General features: G+C 35.9%; 1 protein-coding gene across 5 annotated transcripts in view; it reads left to right on the top strand.

The window, feature by feature from the left end:
- Positions 1 to 18258, top strand: part of CEP152 (centrosomal protein 152) — an 81563-nt gene extending 63305 nt beyond the window's left edge. Inside the window, exons 19-25 of one of the 5 annotated variants that reach the window (XM_088797196.1) lie at positions 2996 to 3125; positions 6963 to 7130; positions 10348 to 10444; positions 11749 to 11852; positions 13694 to 13850; positions 14099 to 14202; positions 16639 to 18254. In XM_088797196.1, the coding sequence (XP_088653322.1) occupies positions 2996 to 3125; positions 6963 to 7130; positions 10348 to 10444; positions 11749 to 11852; positions 13694 to 13850; positions 14099 to 14202; positions 16639 to 17675 (1797 nt within the window). In that variant the 3' untranslated portion in view covers positions 17676 to 18254. Of the gene's footprint in view, positions 1 to 2995; positions 3126 to 6962; positions 7131 to 10347; positions 10445 to 11748; positions 11853 to 13693; positions 13851 to 14098; positions 14203 to 16638 lie in introns of all 5 variants that reach the window. The other 4 variants (XM_088797194.1, XM_019730686.3, XM_088797195.1 and 1 more) reach the window with 4 other exon arrangements.
- Positions 18259 to 18736: the final 478 nt, after the last annotated feature.

The raw sequence follows: 18736 nt of genomic DNA, 5'->3' as shown, positions 1-18736 counted from the left end.
AAAAGAGCTATTAAACGTCAAGGATGATTGTAGAAGTTGCATATGGTATTTTTTCCTTTCTTCACTTTGCAGTTGTATTTTCAACAGTGGTTTCAAAAATGTTTTGTAGCAAATCCAAAAGGATTGTGTTTTTTTTTTTTTTTTTTGCCAAGAAAACTTTACTTCTTCATAGTTTCATAAATATGAGGCAGAGCTTTTAGCCTCTAGACATCTTTTTCCTAAAACAAAGTATAAGCTATTCTTTGTAAGGGCCTGAGATTTCGGAAACTAAATGACTCTTATTCCTATTTTGTTTTTTGTTCCTGACCACTTCAAGAAATATGCATCATATTAAACTAGGTTTTCTTGAGAGCTTCTAAACAGTTTGGAAACCTATTTCTTGCCCTCAAGGAATTTATATCTCATGTAGGCAAAAAATGCCAATTAAATACAAAGAATATTGATGTAGAAACAAGAAAATTGAGGTATGGCTCACTCATACAAAACTTTGAAGCCCAGTTTTGTTGGTGTACTATATATGCTCATGTATAATTAATTAGTTATATGCATTTAGTTGTCTAAATACTCTCTGACACCAGCTTTTAGTTTTTTGGAAGTGCTGATAAAACCAAAGTCCTGCTCCTTTGTGATGAAAGAAATTAGGTATGTGTGAAAAATCCAGAATGATACTTTAGGCATTGTGATCAGCCGATTTCAGCATGTGGGATTAGAGGTAGGAAAAAAATGCTAATATTACAGATTTGTCTGATAGAGAATTGAGACATAAGAGTTTCATTAAGATATTGTGATTAGAGGTTTTCAAGGCCAGGATTGACCATTTGGTATTAATACCTACTGGAAAGAGTTATAAGCTAGGAAAAAAATCTCAGTTCCAGTCCCATATTTGGGGATAACCTTGCGTAGTCATATAATATAATTGCTCATAGGAAAAATAAAGTGCAAATCCCCGACCTGTCTTATCCTTTGGGTGTTGGTAGGATGCACATGATGCAACCTGGCCTTCCTGCATCCCAGGACTTTAGAGCCAAAGGGACCTGAAAGGTCCGTCCACCCCATTCCAGTTCCCCACAACTGACATTTTTGTTCTCGATTTCACAAAGATATGACAATTTAGTAGTTCCTTTCAATGTAAGAATAAGCGAATGAGATTATTTCTCATGAATACTGCTTAGAATACTTTCTTGAGAATTTTTGGGGAAAAATAGATAATTGAAATAAGAATCGTCTATAGCAAGTTTTAAGGATGTGAAGTGATGGGAAAATTATGTTTTATGCTTTTAAGTTTGCTTTTCTGTAAGTTCAATTTCTGCTATAAAAATCAAGAAAATACAACACCTTTTTTTCCTACCATTACTATTACTATATTATCAACCCTGGGTCTCTTTCTAGAGCTTATAATTGTGCAAACATTAGAAGATCATTTGTATGAGTTAACATGGCTCACATGTCTGTGGAGACAGAATCACGTAATTTGGCTAAGAACTTAGACTTTTGCGGCTTTTGTTGGGTGGGAGCAGATTCCATTCCTGAGAAAAGGGTGGCTTTGAAATGCCTAATCTGGCATTTGTCATAGAGTAATACTTCTGCCGTTTTAAAGCTAACTCAGTTCAGAGCCTTGAGATCCAGCAATGATTATAAATTTGCAGTATATGTGTCATGAATGCAAAGGACTATGATTTATAATACATTAAATTTAGTCTTTAGAACTGTTTATGAAAATTAAAACAGGAAAAAAATCATCAGTATATATAGATAAAAAAAGTCCTCATTAAAATAAGATACATGACCAAAAGTTTTTTTAAATGGAAAGGATGCAATCAATGAATTAAAAATGAAGTTTCCAAGGAGATGAATGCCTTGTCAAAATATATTAATACAATAGTTCATCATGGATTAAAAAAGAAAGAGAAACACCAGTTGAAACAAAATTTTCTAACTTAAGGATGTGCATCCTTTCTTACCACCAAAGTCAAAGTAAAGCTAAGACAAAAAGGTTTCTGTTTTCTACCTTTTTTGTCATCTTAGCTTTTCTTCAGTTTTGAGTAGAAACTGGAAACATTGACTACCTTTGGGTTCAGCTTTTATTACTCCTTTTGTCCTCAACGGCGTCTCTATGCTCTTGCAAGCTTGGAGTTTACTTTTTCTCTCTAACGCCTGACCTCTCGCTTCTGTTGGACATTGTAGGTAAGTTTCCCGACAGTCAGTTAAACGAGTTTCTCATATCGAAATCAAGGCTTCTAGGATCAAGCATAAAGAGTATGTCTTAAGTCATTAAATAAGACAGGCTTCTCCATATTATCCTTTGGGATTTAGTAGTTGTCCAAAACCTGAAAATATTGCCTTAAATGAATGTCTCATTATTGAATTTACTAGCTGCATTGCCTGCAATAGGGAATAGAACAAAGAAAGTGTTCAGTACCTGTTAGTGAAGAAATGGTCTCGTGCAAGATGTAACTTAGGTAGCCTCAGTTTCTCTCTTTAGCATTAGAATTCAACTGGCCTTCCTTTCAAAATGACACAGTATATTAAAGTTTTAGGAACATATACTATATGAGTTAATTCTTTTTTTCACTGTTGTTATTTTGAATTAATAGAAGGCAAAAGGATGGTATTACAGTTTCTAGTGAATCTGATCCCTGCTGCAGTGCAAATGTTCTGGATTTCCAAGAACAATTCTGATTTCACATAGTCCTGTGGTTTGATCACATACACCATTAAAATATCTTAAATTCATATATATCTCCTGTCTGTCTTATATCTGGCCCACCAGTCCTCTGTCACATATGTTCTAATTTGGAAAATATGGTCATAAGAGACTAGTTCATAGTAATGACAATATTCACATAAGGCCATAAGAAAAATATTGAAGATAGTGTGAGCAAGAATTTTTTCAGGCAGCGGATTTTTTAAAAAAAACTTTTTATATTAGCATTTTAAATAGAGAATTGTGTGAAGATTTTTATTAGGCATTAACTGTGAAGGTGATCTGTTTCAGAGAAATGTGGCGAAGGTCTGTAAGGATCCTGCCACAGGAGTCGCTGGCAGAGGAGACCCTGGAGTCCTGGCCGTCCTTCCTGCACCCACGTCTGGGCACCACGCTTTGCAAGAAACAGAAACAGAAGCTGGTAATAGGATTTTATTCCTGCCTGTCTTTGGAACATCCATACTCACAGTTCCGGAGGGTTGCCTTGAGGATAAAAGGAAATCAAAGATGTGTATAATTTTTGAGTGGACAAATGCGTACTATTACTCCTACTCGATGTGTGTCCTCTCCTTAGATTTCATTTTGCATTTAGAAGCCAGGGGTACTGTAGGCCCTCTTACTTCAGTCTTTCCATGGTCTTTCCTCCATTCATAAGTGATTTTTATTAGAAGGAGAGTAATGAGAATTTTAATAGAGCAGTCATGTTTTTATTCCCTGGCTTTATTGAGAAATCCAGGGTTTCACATAAAGAGAATTGCCAAATAGCTGAGACCTTTTCATTCAAATTACTGAAGTTAATTCAACCATTTTTTTAGTGGAACCCTTTCTGAAGTATATAAGGTGTTTTCTGATTTATTTGTGAGTTTCTTGACGGCAGGGATAGTGTCTTTATCTCTGCCTCCCCAACACATGGCAGAGCAAACGGCGCATACTTTGTGTTCCTTGAATGTTGGTGAATTAATAATTTAACTTTTCCTTCATGACCTAGAGTTGTCGTTTTGAAAAAGAATCAATGGACTGTACTATAGCCCTTTGAGATGTTCAGAGCTCACTGAGGAATGTAGGGCTTATGTTGCCTGTGCACTGAGATTTTTGAGCTAGGAGTGGGCATATCCTTTATGAGCTCCCATCCTTTTTAGGATACTGACCTCTTGCAGCCTCCTCCTTCTCCCCATATACAAACACACACATACTCTTTCAGTTTGGAACCTGGAAAAGAACTAACAATTGCCAGAGCAAGTCAGATGTACTAAGCCAATAACCTTAGTTTCCACACATTTCTAATTCAGTAGGTAATATTTCCAGCATCTTAGAGAACCTCTCTCTTTCCTAAGTCAGTTGACAGTTATTTTTCTCATCATTCATAGACCCTTTTCCCTTCAAGTTTCTAAATGGTTGAGAATATCTTACTGCTAACTAGGTACATGGTAATGTACCTTAATTTGTATCTTATTTCTTACTTTTCAATGTCGTTTTATATCTGTTGTTATAGTTGGAATAGCCTGAGAATTATATTTTGTGAAATCGGTAGTTTTAATATTATTTTGCTTTGGGAAGTCCTGTGAATACGAAAGAAATTGGTTTTGACCTAAGATAAGTTAGACAACAAAAGAATTTATTTTTCTTTCTTTAGTCTTGTTTCCCTAAAAACAACCACATTAACCAATTCATTAGAAAAGATTAAATAATCTAAAACATATAGTAAGTAATAAAGTTCTTTATAATCCTACCACAAGAGCGTGCCCTTACTGACTGTTTGGTTCAGTCCTAATATCTCATCATTTAAAAAAATAATTGGAACATTAATTATGAAATACTTGACACATGCAAAATATCTATATAATGCACATATATAAGTTCTGAAGGCTCACAACCAGGAGCCCTCTAGTAGACTTAAGAAATAGAACATTGCCCGCACTGTTAAAGACTGCTGTGTGTTTCACTACAGTTCCATTCCTGTAACTCCCCCACAACACGACGTAACAAATATTCTGATTTTTAAAAATGATTCTCTTGGTTTTCTTTGTTTCGCTCAAGTGTAGGTATCCTCAAAAAGCTGTTGCTTTATTGTGTCTGTTTTTTAACATTGTAAAAATGCTTTAATACTCGTGATAGTCTCTGTCACTGGCTTTTTCACTTGATATCAGGTTTCTAAGATTTGTCAGTGTTAATGCATATAGCTCTAGTTCATGCATTTTCATTGCTGTATTATATTCCACTGTGTGAATACATTATCATTTATCTATTCTCTTGTGAATGGGCATTTGCCTGGCTTTTAGTTTTACAACAACATCTTAAATGAAAAATACAAATGCAGTGTATGGTACCAATGTAATGCTTCATTAATCCTTTAATATGAGTGGCAGCATCGAAATGAAACTAAAAAGTCAGAAGAGAGTTAAGAATACCTTTGCTGGACTTGTGATTTTTACATCATCATTTTGGGTATTGGCTTCTAAGCCTGTGCCAGTTTGTATTCCTACTTTATTATATCAATTATATTGATAGGAATAATCTTTTTAAATCATATTTGTATATATGTAAATTTTTATAAGTTCTGTATATTACTAATAGCAATAGGTATTATTTATTGTATATATGCTCTATGCCAGGTACTGTGCCAAGCAATTTTTATGCATTTATACCCCGTCACAGTTTTAAATCTTTCATTTAGAGATAATTTCAAATTTGCAGAAAAGTTGCAAAAATTAAAATAGTTGCAAAGAGCAGTCATATATCCTTTAACTAGATGTAACTATTGATAACATTTTACCCCGTTCTGTGCTCTTCTGTGTGGATGTGTATGTCAATATTTCATTTTTTCCTGAACCATTGGAAGGTAAGTTATATACCTAGTGCCCTTTTATTCCTAAGTAATTCGGTGTATATTTTCCCAAAATAGGAATTTTTCTTGTATAACCTTAGTACAGTAAATTTAACAGTAGGTGAAAATACTGTATCAATCTATTGTTTGTATTCCAGTTTTGTCAGTTGACCCAATAATGTCTTTTATAGCATTTCCCCCTCCATTACAGGAACGTGTCCAGGGTCAGGCATTACATTTTGACATCATGTCTCTCTGTCTCCTTCAATCTAGAATATTAGACTATTTCCACAGTCTCTCTTTGCCTTTTATAATATTGACCTTCTTGAGAGACATATTGTCTGTTCTCCTCCACCCACACCCCTCCTCCCCAGACCAGCTTTTAATAGAACTTTCCTCATTTGGGGTTGTCTGATGTTTCTTCATAATTACATTACTACTAATCTAATCAGTTTGTGCGTAAGTGATGTGTTGTCACATCTGGATGTGCATGATGTCTATTACTGGTGAGGTTCATTTAAGAACCTGGTCAAGGTGTTGTGCAGTTGTCTTCACTGTATAATGACCAGAATTTCTCCCCTTGCAACTAATAAGCAGTCCGTGGGGAGACACTTTTAAGGTGATGAAAATATTCTTTTCATTAAAACTTTCCCTTATATTTAGCAATTATTGATGATGCTTATCTGATCCAGTCTTTGCTATGGTGGTTGCAAAATTATAATTTTTCCAACTCCAGACCTCCCTCCACTTTTACCAGTTGGTACTTGGAATGTCGTTATAATCGAGAATTCTCCCCTTTAGTTTGTCTGTGTGGTTGTCTATCTATTTATTTATGTATCTATTTATCTGTCCATCTATTCATTTACTTAGCTACCTCCCAACTTACCTACCTATCCATCCATCCCATTATTGGTATGACTCATGAATTCCTATTTTTAAAATATTTTGTAAGTCATTATGATACTTAATTACTATTCAAAGTGTCCCAGATTCAGTTAGTGGAGCCCTTTCAAATTGGCTCCTGTGTCCTCGTGACATGCCTGAAGTTTTTAATAATGTCTTACTTTCTGTCATAGCAAATACCCTAACCTCATCTTGTATGTACCCTGTCTCAGTACCGGAGTCAGCCATTTCTTTTAGTGGGGAATGGTATTCAATACTAAGGTCAAGCATTATGTTTAAAAATGTATGGTATTATTCAATTTTACATATTAAAATACTAAGTCTCAGAAAGGTTAAGTAATGCACTCTGAGTCACAGCCAGTAAATAGTGGAAACAGAATTTAAACCCAGGTTTTTCTCTCTTAAGTATCATGCTTTTTTTCATTTACACTGTAGCCGTTAGTCATGCCATCGGGTTTCCTTCCTTCCTTCTTTTCTTCCTGTTCTTAGTCTAAATCGATATAAAAGTTTGCTATCATTTAATTTTTGCAGATAAGAAAAAGATCCTTGAAATTAAAGATTCATGCGGTGGACACTGCTTCCAAGAACTTGAAAAGGAAAAGCAGGAATGTCAAGATCTGAAAAGAAAACTGGAGAAATGCTGTAGACATCTTCAGCATTTAGAAAGGAAGCACAAAGCGGTAGTGGAAAAACTCGGAGGTTAGCATTTAAGGTAGCACTGCTACCAGTATAAACCTCTAGTCCTTGTTGAAACTTTCAAGTGCAACATTTCAGTTAATGCAGGCACTGCTTCTCTTTGGGCAATTAATGTAAACTAATTTGGCCCTCATTTTTACTAACCAAGTTACCACTGAACTCAAAAGAGGAAAATCAGAGCTCTGATGAGAAGGTCATATTCCTTTCTTCCTTTTTTGAGTGAACAGATATTGAGTGCCTAATATGTGTCAAGCAGTGTTCTAGGCCCTGGAGACACAGCAGTAAACACATCAGACAAAATTCCAGTGTTTTCTTTTTTAAGAGGTTTATCATCAAGTGAGGAGAACTAAAAACAGATGAATAAGTAATTGCAGCGTTGAGTGCTACTGGCAGTATGTTCACGTAAACATGGAAGAAAAGGTGTTAATTAACTCTTCCTCCTATTAAAGTTAAGGAAGGCTTGACTAAGCCTTGAAAGATGAAGGTCTTTGCCAAAGAGAACAGCATCCTAGGCAGAGGCAAAAGACATGAACAAAGGCTTATGGGACTGATATGGCCTCCTTCCAGTCCATTCTTCAGTGTTTCAAGGGGAATTACTCAAACGGGTATCTTCTGCCATTTGCTATTGCCCTTCTAAGAAGGGAAGCTATTGGGTTTATAAGGCTGCTCCCTCTTCCCTTTCACTATTCACTTAGATCCTGTGCTCTATCCTCTTCACATTTGAAATATTTCAGATTCCTGAACTGGTCAGGAATTTTCTTTTACTGCTGGATCTCATATATGATGTCACTGTCCTGCATGTTACTCTCTCATTCTCTTTTTGGCCTAACTCTTCCTCATCCTGCTGCACTCACCTGAGAAGATGCCTTATCTACAGAACCCTCCTTGATTTTCCCCATCTGGGTTAGGTGGGACTCTCCTGTGTGGGCCCATATCACTTGGCTCCTATTACCATTCTGTATTTGATTTCTGGCTACTTGCCTGATACCCTTTCCAGCCTGTAAGTTCCCTGAGGATAAGGAATGTTTTGTCTTGTTCACCCTTTTTGTCATGGTGCCCACTGTTTACCAGCCAATAGTAAATGTTTGAATGAATGAAGGACTGAATCTGATGGTCCCAAATAATCACATCATCCAGAAAAGACCAGGTCATAGGTTTGTTTTTTTTCCTACATTCACCTCTGTCGGTTGCCTGGGCAACAACAGTCACTTCCGAAGTCTTTCTGCTTCCAGTGTTGCCCCTCTCATCCATTCTCCATCGGACAGCTAGAGCCACCTTTTAGCAAATGACCATTTAAAAAAGTAAATTGGATCATGACACTCGCTTGTTTAAAGCTCTTCAGTGACTGAATGTGGTCTTCAGTATGAAATACAAATACCTAATTTAACAGTCTACAGAAGCCCTTCATGATCCAGTGTCTGCCAGCTCCTCCAGCCTCATCTTCCCCCAGCCCTCTTACTCTTTCATGGAGCTGTAGCCTGGGTTTCATTGTCTCTTTGTCCTGGTTCTCTTTGCATTCTCTCCCTTTACCCAAACCTCTGTCCTCCCATCTTGATCGCATTGCCTGGCTACCTCCTCATCTATCCCTCAGTGCGTTACTTCCCAGGAGGCTTTTTACACCACCCCAGACTTGGGTAGGTTCTTGTTAGACATTCCCCGCACTGCCTGTAATTCTTATAACATTCATCATCTTTGCAGTTATTGACTGTATTCACCCTTGGAGCTAAACTTGATGGTGACAGGGACCAGCTCCTGTCCCAGCGTTTGCACAGTATCTGACATCATAGCATGTTCTGTAAATCATCTTGACTAACAGAAGCTGCTGCCTTCCACCTACTGCTTACTAAGTCTGTTAGAGATAGATAATTATTACCTTAAGGCAAAAATCAGTTTTAAGAATTTTGAGATAAAAATTTTAACACCTACAGTTCCTATTGTGATTGCTTAATTCTTTAGTAGAGGCCAGGAGAGTGACATTTGTCCAACTGTAGATGTAGATACAGTGTAGCTACTGTAAAATTTTATGAAAACCCCAAAAATCTGTTTCACATAATAAAATGACAAGGGCAGTTGGATATGAGGATTGTGTGTAAATAATATTTAGCACCATACATTGTGATCATTAAATCATTATTCTACATAGTGCTTTTTGAGGCTGATATCTTCTATAATTCGTAGATTTAAAAATCTAAGAAAGTTGGTACTTAGCTCAAAAAAAGGTATCAGGGTCAGAATTTAAGTCATTTGATAGTTTGATTTCAGTGTTTGTTTTAATGTAAGTCTGCTAGTTGCTAATAGTTTATGCTGTTGTGGTTGTATCTTTTTTGTTTCTTAAATTCCATTTCCACTGCTTTGGTAGCATTTACTGGAAATTGATAGAGTAAGAGTGAGGGGTTTAAAAATCAGTAGGGGGAATAGAGTGCTTCGTTCCCCAATTTATGGGGTGTGTTGAGAGGGTTGAAAGTAGAATACATGAGGAGCCATGTTCATACTTATTGAATATTGGTATTGCCAGGCCTTATATACGGAAGGTGCTGCACATATATTGTTTTATTTCTGTTATTATCTTCAAAATAGGTAATAATATCAACATTTTTCTTATGAAAAAGCTCAGGTTCACAAAGCTTAAGTAATTTGTGTAAGCTCATCCAACTGGTAAGAAGCAGAGCTAGCATTTAAACCCGTGTGTCTCTCTGACTCTGAAATTCATGCTTTCTCCTCTGTACCACATGGACTCCATCCGTCTCCTCATCTTTTTAAAAGTTGAAAGAATCGAAAATCTGACCTTAATTCTGAAAATGGCTCCTACCTAAGCTTAATTTTTTAAAAACATTTTGTATTGAGGTGCTTGTTCAATAATCATTTATGTGGTCATAGACTATATACCAGGGTCCATGGGGAACAGGGACTTAGAAAATCTAGTATGTTTCTACAGAGCATCAGTCAAGCTGGAAAACAAAACACATGCATATGAAACAATTGGAAACCTATTCCAGGACAGTGTAACCCAAAGCAAGATGAAGGTAGAATACAGATTTTAAGTACTGAGAAAACAGAACAGGGAGTAGTCAGATTAGGGTTCATCAGGGAGCGAATGACATGGGGAGCAAGTGGAAATTCAAAGTTTCCTCTATAAACATTTGCATTGGGAACTTAAGGGAAAGGAAGGCTGAGAAAAAAAGAGATTAATTGACAAATATACTGTAAATGTCTTTTTTAGAAGAGAATAGTAAAGTCGTGGAAGAATTACTAGAAGAAAATAATGACATGAAGAATAAATTGGAAGAACTGAGAACCCTTTGTAAAGTACCACCAAGGTATGCTTTTACTATTTTAAAGAAATTGCTTATTTCTAAGTATCTTTAAATTTTTTTATGTCAATCATATCCATAAAATTATACCAAAAATATTAAGTTATCTGTATTGTTATATAGTCATGTGCCAAATAACATTTTGGTTAGTGATGGATCACATATATGACGGTGGTCCTATACCAGTATAATGGAGCTGAAAACTTCCTATTTCTAGTGACGTCATAGCTGTCGGAACATCTTAGCTCAAGGCATTATGTGTTTGTGGAGAAGCTGCTGTAAAGAAACCTATGCTGCCAGTCGTATACAAATATAACATGCAATTATGTACAGAATATAATACTTGATAATGGTAATGGACGTTACTGGTTTATGTATTTACTATACTATACTTTTTATCCTTATTTTAGAGTTTACTTTCTATTTATGAAAAGAAAGTTTGCTGTGTTACATCTCAGACATCTCTTGTTTATCCGGTCTCTCAGTTACATCATTTTTCTCTTGTGGTTGATTTAATCTTGTGTTATTTTGTACAGTAACATTCTGAAAATGTCACCTACTTAAGCTTAATTTTTAAAAAAAAAATTTGTATTGAGGTGCTTGTTCAATAATCATTTATGACCACATAAATGATTATTGAACAAGCACCTCAATACAAATTTTTGCCTCTAGGTTTATAGCCTAGAGGCAAGAAGCTATTTCACACAGTCTATGTGTGTAGTAGGCTGTACCATCCAGGTTTGTGGAAGTGCACTCTATGATGTTTTTACAATGACAAAATCGCCTGAGGATGCATTTCTCAGAATGCATCCCGATCATTAAGTGGCATGTGTGACTCATCGTACAGCAAAAAGTATAAAAAAGAAAAAATCTTCCAAAACTCTATCCCCAGGTGATACCGTCTGTTAACCTATTGTTTTATATCATTTAAGCCCCCTTGATACACACATACCACGTGCACGTGTTTAAAAACTTGAGAATATTGTATAAGCTATTTTGTAAGCTTTTCTTAATAACATTATAAGATAAACATTTCCCCACATCATTAGATACTTGCCTATAATATGCTTATCATAGCTGCATTGATTTTCATCATGTGGATTTACCGTGATTTATTTAAGTAACCGTAACATTTAAATTGCTTCCATGTTTCTCCTATTTTAAATAACTATATAATAAAGATCCTTATATATGAACTTTTTGAGCACATCTCAGTTTGTTTTATTGGACTAGATAGATTTTTTTATTATTATTAAATGAAGTTTTTCACTTGCAATCTATGCTTTTGCAATCTTTGATTTGTTTTTTAGGTCATTGTCAGAAGGGGCCATTGAAAATGCTTGCCTGCCGTGCCGTCAGGGGGCCTTGGAAGAACTTCGTGGGCAGTACATTAAAGCTGTAAAAAAAATCAAGCGTAAGTCCCTCAAGAAATTCCCAAGATTTAAGGTGGTTTGGGCCTTTTTTGTTACTAGCAGTAGTAATTTTGGGGAATTTTCAAAATCACCTTGTTCTGGAATCTTACCTGCTGATAGAAGAGATCATTGATACCTCGCCTGATTGTACAATAATGGATCATTTTGCCCAAGTAATGTCTTTGGAAGTTACACGAGGATAGTTATTTTTATGTTCTTGATTATCCTATTTCTTTTTTAGGACATTAATATTAAACTAAAAATTTCATGATCTTACAGCTTAAATAATTGGTAACAAAGAAAATGTCGTATGAGTTTTAAATTAGCAATTTTTTTTTTCCTACCAAAAATTTTTAAGGACCATGGAAAATGGATCTAGTTAGGAGTTGTCCTGTTGTTTGTCATTATTTTGATAAAGGATTGAATCATAGATGTAAATTTCTTTATCAAGTCCTTTGCAATACTAGGTGCTGCTCTATATCCTGCAGAGCTTTTCTTTGGCTTATGTAGAATACCTCCTGGTTTTTAATTATAATATTGCATAGAATGTATGTATATCCCAGAACAATAATCAGTGTTTATATAGGAGAAATGTATATTTACCTCCTAAAATTGTGTTCATTTTTAATAAAACAAGTGGAAAAGTCCTCAAGTTCCAAATATAATTGGTAGATCAACAGAATCATATGTAGATGTTTTGAAAAATCCAGTTAGTATAAATAAAGAATTTGCTTCTCAGTTGTTGCTGGTGCTAACAGAGGCCATATTACTACAAACAAAGAAACTTTTTGTTAGCAATCATATTAATTAGGAAGTGAAATTTTAAGCATTTTGTATCCTAATATGACAACGTGTGTGTGTGTGTTGTTTTATATTTTAGAAGTTGATTGGAGATTTTGTGTAGACATGTACTTCATTTTAATTTTTCCCACGTCAAATAATGAAAAATAGTGTCCCAGTTAGTTTTTTTGTAGAGAACCTCTGATTTTCAGGAAAAGCTTACTGATATTAAGAGAGGGTTTTCTCTATGAATTGGAATCTTTAATATAACAGGGATATGATATTCTAGATGTAGGATGTAGCTGTGGATTTGGTAAAAATGCTGACCTTAACTAATAGTAGTTCCAATCAAATCATGCTGAGTTGAAGGTAAAAAGAGATCTTGAAACCTGTGAACTATTTTGTTTTTTCTGTGAATTATTTTTAAATGTAAATTTCAGAGGGCAACATAAGTCTCATTCCTCTTCCTGAAATAGCATTTTGTACATCTCTCTCATGGATGGGAAGGTTACACTTATTTGGATACTCATAAATGGTGCTGAAAGAATTGAATAAATGACGAAATATGGATTTTTGAAGCACAAGTAAACAGAAGAATATGAGCCTCTCCAGCTCCTATTGTCTCCTTCTGTCTTTCTGTTTGCTTCACTTTTTCTCTCTGGCTCTCCCTTTTCTGTATATTTCTTTTTTCTCTTTTTGTAACTGGACATAATTATAACTGAAATGCATGCATTTCTGTGCTTCATATTTATGATTTTTTTCTTGCCTTAGTGTTTGAGACTATGACAAAATTTCCCTAGGGAATTTCCTTACCATATGTGGCTGTCATCATTCTAAAAGGACTTTTAGATTCCTTCTCCTTTGAGTCTACCAAAATAGTGATCTGAAATATTCCATTTTAATGATTGTAGAAGAGTATGATGTTTATACTATACCTCCAAATCACGTCATCTCCCAGAAAATTGGTCTGAAGTCTGCCTCTCCTGTTTCTGAAAAACTGGTAATAAACATGCCCTCTGTGGGGATTTCTCCCCCATCCCCTCCTCACCCCCTCACCCGCCAGGTGACATGCTTCGTTATATTCAGGAGAGTAAGGAAAGAGCTGCGGAAATGGTAAAAGCAGAGGTATTGCGAGAACGTCAAGAAACCGCCCGAAAGATGCGCAAATATTATTTGACTTGCCTCCAACAGATCTTGCAGGATAATGGAAAAGAGGAAGGGTAAGTTCAGTCTAAATAAACATTGTGTTCTTAGAGTACCAAGACGACATGTTGTCATTTTCTAAGCATTTTCCTTAACCGCAGTATTAACTATTTCTACATGATCAGCCATTGGGGGTTAAGAGAGGATTAATGGCTTTGCTACCTTAAATGTTGGCAGAGGTAATAGGAAAACAGAAATCCTAGGGCTAAGGAAACTCATTTTTTCCTTTAAACTATATTCATTTAATATTCTGGAATTCCCACAGAGCTGAGAAAAAGATTATGAATGCTGCTAGCAAACTTGCTGTAATGGCAAAATTGCTGGAAACGCCTGTTTCTTACAGATCCCAGAGCAAAACTACAGAGGCAGGTATGTCAAAATGAGTCACTTGAAAGGTTTTTCTCTCTCTTCTTTTTCGATATTTATTATTTTTAGAATGACAAACAGGAGGAAATGTAAGGAGGGAGAGGTAATTTATAAAGCTGTGTGTGTGTGTGTGTGTTTTTCCTAAACTGGAAATTTACCAGAAAGATTGTAGAGTTTCCGGTTCAAGTAGGCAGACTGAGTGTACCCCTCAGCTTCCTATTGCTGCTTTCTTCCCTAGAAATGATAGAAAAGATTTTAAACAACAAATTTAAAAGGAGAAAAAGAAGAAATTATAATCGGGCTTAGAAAAGTGTCAATTGATAGACCAGAAACTATGAGAAATCCCTGAAAGAAAAAAGACAGTATAAGATTTAAGGATGGGAACCTCGGTTAAAAACTACACGAAGATGACAGCTACAAGTAGCAACATCAAAACTGTTCCACATATGAAGGTGGTTTGTTCCAGGAGCAGTAGTAAGCCTGGGGGGATACCAGTGGGATAAATAGTTGGTGTAGATCAGCGGTAATCAAGTGGGGTCACCCTCTTTATTTCTCTTTCTCTTCTTCCTTCCCCAACCCTAATATTGGGCTGGGTAAGCATAATAGGAGCAAAGGGCCTGGAAGCAGGGCAGAGCTCCAGGTGTAGCCAGCCACACCCAGAAGGAAATGAGGGCCTGTGCGCCCAGAGGACCAGCTCGTAGGGCTTCCTACCCTGCATCGTGTTCCTTCCCACCCCACTCCCAACTCCTTTAAACAAGCAGCACAGATACCACAATGCTAAAAGATAAGGATTTAACCAAGAATCATCATATATTGATAGAAAGCTAGCACTGTGAAAAAAGACACCAAACTCAAAACAAAACAACAACAAAAAAAACCCAACGGAACTTATACCTGAGGAAATATGGAATTCATAGAACAAACAACAGGACCTGAAAATGTTAGAAAAGTGTAGTGCCCTCAGAAAGATGGAAGAGTATATTGTTGAAAAAACGAACAATATACTAAGAGTTTTGCTATTTTAAAGGAGAGGCTATAGATACTGATAACTGTAGCCATTGCTAGAGAAATGCAATGGGGTTTAAGTATGTGTTTATGTATGTGTGTTGAAGTTTAAGAATAACCAATAGAGAAATAGAAATAGAGTATATACCTTTCAAACTGGTAGGGGAAAAACTTGGAAGGAAAGGTTTTCAATCTAACAGAATAAAAAAAAGAGGAAAAATATAACTAGAAAGCGTGGGTAAGTAGAAAATAATAGTTGGTTGAAATATCAGCAGTCACACTAGTACCAACAGGTTAAACTCACTGATTAAGAGACCACAACTTTCAAAAACTCCAACTTTGAAATTATATTATTGTTACAAGAAGAACATCTATAATTTGAAATAAAGGGATGGAGAGTGACATACTAAGCAAATACAGTGTTGATATTAGATAAAGTGTAGGGTTAAATACAATATTAGGTAAATTAGAGTTAGCATTAAAAGGGACCAAAGTTCATGATAAAGAAACAGCTTCCCAAGAAACTATATAAATGGTTTCTTACTCTACAAAAAAAAAAAAAAAAAAGGAAAAGAAAAGAAAAAGAAAGCTTTAGAATATGTAAAGCAAAAGCTGATGAACATACTTGAAAACACTGTTGAATTCCCATTCATACTGGGGGATTTTGAACATATCTGTGAAGAAATGGGATTTTTGGACTTCTGAAAATCTTCAGGCAGAGATTATTCAGGACTCCGAGTCTGACATTGGTAAACATTCTTCAAACAGAAACACAAAGATTATTTGTGTAAGTTTGTAATGGTGATATGAACCTTGGTATAAAAGGGCAGTGGCATATAACAAGAAAAGGGTTTTCTAGATTAGAGGCAATAGTGTGCAAATAGTGTCCCCAGTAGAAGCAAATCCTTTCATGAACTCTAGGGACCAGGGTCCACTATTCTGAAATACGATGCTTCTGAGTCTATGCTCTGTGGCTGATTTGCGTCTGATCAGATTTAATGTCTTAGCTAATTAAATGAGACTCCGATTAGTTTGTACTGTGGGTGTTCATGTGGGTACAGGCATAGGTGTTGGACAGTGGAGTTCCTCCAGTAAATTTTCTTCATCTGAAACTCCATCTTCCAATGAGCAGGACTGGAAATGTTGCAGTTGGCTCTTAAAATGCTGTAACATCTGTTGCAGAAAATAATAGATCAGGTGGATAGCAATAACAATGAATCAGCTTTCAATAACAAAATTACCTAGCTTTATCTAATGGATATATGTAGATTATTTTAAAATGTTCAGCATTGATGTCTTTCCTTTGTTCATTTTAAAATAAAGATGCATTCTTTGGGAATACATAAAAACATAATAAGTTTTTTCTTCTCTTTCAGTGTTACTTTTCTCCTAATTTTATGTTCCCCTGATTTTGTGTTCCCTTGTATATTATAGTACTGCCTCTGACTTCAGAAATAATTGATGTTGACAAATCAAAAAGAAATGATGTGAATCAGAGTATACCATGTCACATTGAAAGCAAATCAGACAGTGTAACAACTATCCCCAGGGGTATATGCAACCAAGTTCCTAAGAAGAAGGCTGCGTGTGACTTACTAAGGCGGTTGGAGGACACAGAGCACGAAGACATAAAGCATGTGGGTCCCAAGGAGTCACATTCAGACTTTCAGTTCCGGGATAACAGTCACAAACATGTAGGTACTTTGCCAAGGAATGTGTCTCCTGAGTTTGTTCCTTGTGAAGGTGAAAGAGGCTTTGGTTTGCACAAGAAGAAAGACTTCCTCAGTGATCCTGGCCGTGAATCACATCTGCATTCAGCCGAGTACCCCTTTCTAGGAACCTTCGGAACTAAATCCTCCCCGAGAAATGCCCCTAGTGTTGCTGAATCCGGATCCCCATGCATAGCCTTTCGAGGTCCTAATGAAAGACTGGGTTTAAAAGTATATAAGTGTAATCCACTGATGGGAAGTAAAAGTGCTGCAGCTGAGCAACATGAAAGTTTGGGTGTTCAGGAAGCTCCAGTAAAGGATGGAGGAGACCTTCGTGTTTCCGTGGGATGGCATTCCAACAGTGCCACTTTACCCTGCAACAGTGATGAAGTGACGTTTTTACTTGGTAGGCCACAAGAAACTCTGGATATGCTGACTGAGTCTGGTAATTTCAAGCAGTTCTCAGCAGCCAGTTGTCTTTCAGATACAGAGAAAAATCATATGAGTTGTCAACGGATGAAATGTCAGAATGGTCACATCCCAGACCTGTCAGAAGAGACCACGCATCTCCAGCCAGAGAAGATCAGTATGACTCCTGGGCATCCACCTCGCCAGAGAGCTGATGTATTAAAGTCAGATTTCAAAAAACTGAGCAATCCAGAACCATCTGCAGTGCATCGGCAGCCTGTGAGAAAACTCATTTCTCCTCTGTCTAGCCAACAAGATAGTGGCTTTGATAGCCCCTTTGTCAATCTTGACTAATTGTTGTACAGTATTTAAGAAGAATATATTGACAAGGAAAGTGGAAGGGAAGATTTCATACTGAAAACTTTGTGGGCTCTGCCTATTTTGAGATGTTTCAGTAACATCTGACTATCATATGAGTAAAGTGTTCTCATAAAATTACGTGAGATATTAATGTTACCTTAATCTTCCAAAGGCTGATGATGTATGTGTAATCTGCTTTTGTGTGGTGCTTATATTTGGTTACTAAACCACCTATTTTTATACTTCTACATTAGCTGTCTGTGCAGTGTTAAATTATTTAAATAAACTTGCATATGGTCTATATAGAATTGTTATGAATCATGTTTAATTTATAATATAGAAACGTTGTATTGACATGTTTGAAATAATGTAGAGAAAAATATAAACTTTGATGATTTGTATATATGATTAGCCAAATTTAACTTTTTTTTTTGAAATTGGCATGTTTAATGAGGTTATGTACTTACTCTAGACATATTTTTCCTGGAAATATCTACTCAAAATTTTGATCCTTGCTTTCAATTAGTAGAAAAGACGTTTTGCAAGGATTGCCACAAAATACATAGCTATGTACTGGTTTCATTATTTAAAATATTAGTCTGATGTGTTTTTTTTAGTTGACTTGCACGTTATTTCCAATCTCCTATGACATCCAGAGGCTTTCTTTGTCTTTTTTATGGTCTCATGGTCTGCTTTCATCTGAAATATTACTTTTTAAAAATAGAATAACAAGACTGTCATATAGTAAAAAAATTCAAACTTAGATTTTTTGTTCATTTATAGTGCAGAATTGGCCAATTTATTAATGCTATGGCTTGAAAGTTGTAATTCTAAACCACACAGAGGTGAATGACTGCCTAAATACTGTCATTTTTAGAGGAGTTCTTTTTTAGATTCCTAGAGTTGCATATGAAAGTTTTAGGTGTATGCAAGTGCTTATCTCAGCCCAACCATACTATGTATGGACTGCATTTGTGGGATGATTCAGTATGTTTTTCCACCCAGAACCAGGCTAATGTGGGTGGTGGTGGGATGGGTGGCAAGATGCATCAAAC

This window comes from Rhinolophus sinicus, chromosome 3 (genome assembly GCF_057876585.1).
Source record: "Rhinolophus sinicus isolate RSI-liver-muscle chromosome 3, RSI-T2T, whole genome shotgun sequence".
In the NCBI taxonomy this organism is placed as follows: domain Eukaryota; kingdom Metazoa; phylum Chordata; class Mammalia; order Chiroptera; family Rhinolophidae; genus Rhinolophus; species Rhinolophus sinicus.
This window is presented reverse-complemented; position numbering and strand designations above follow the sequence as displayed.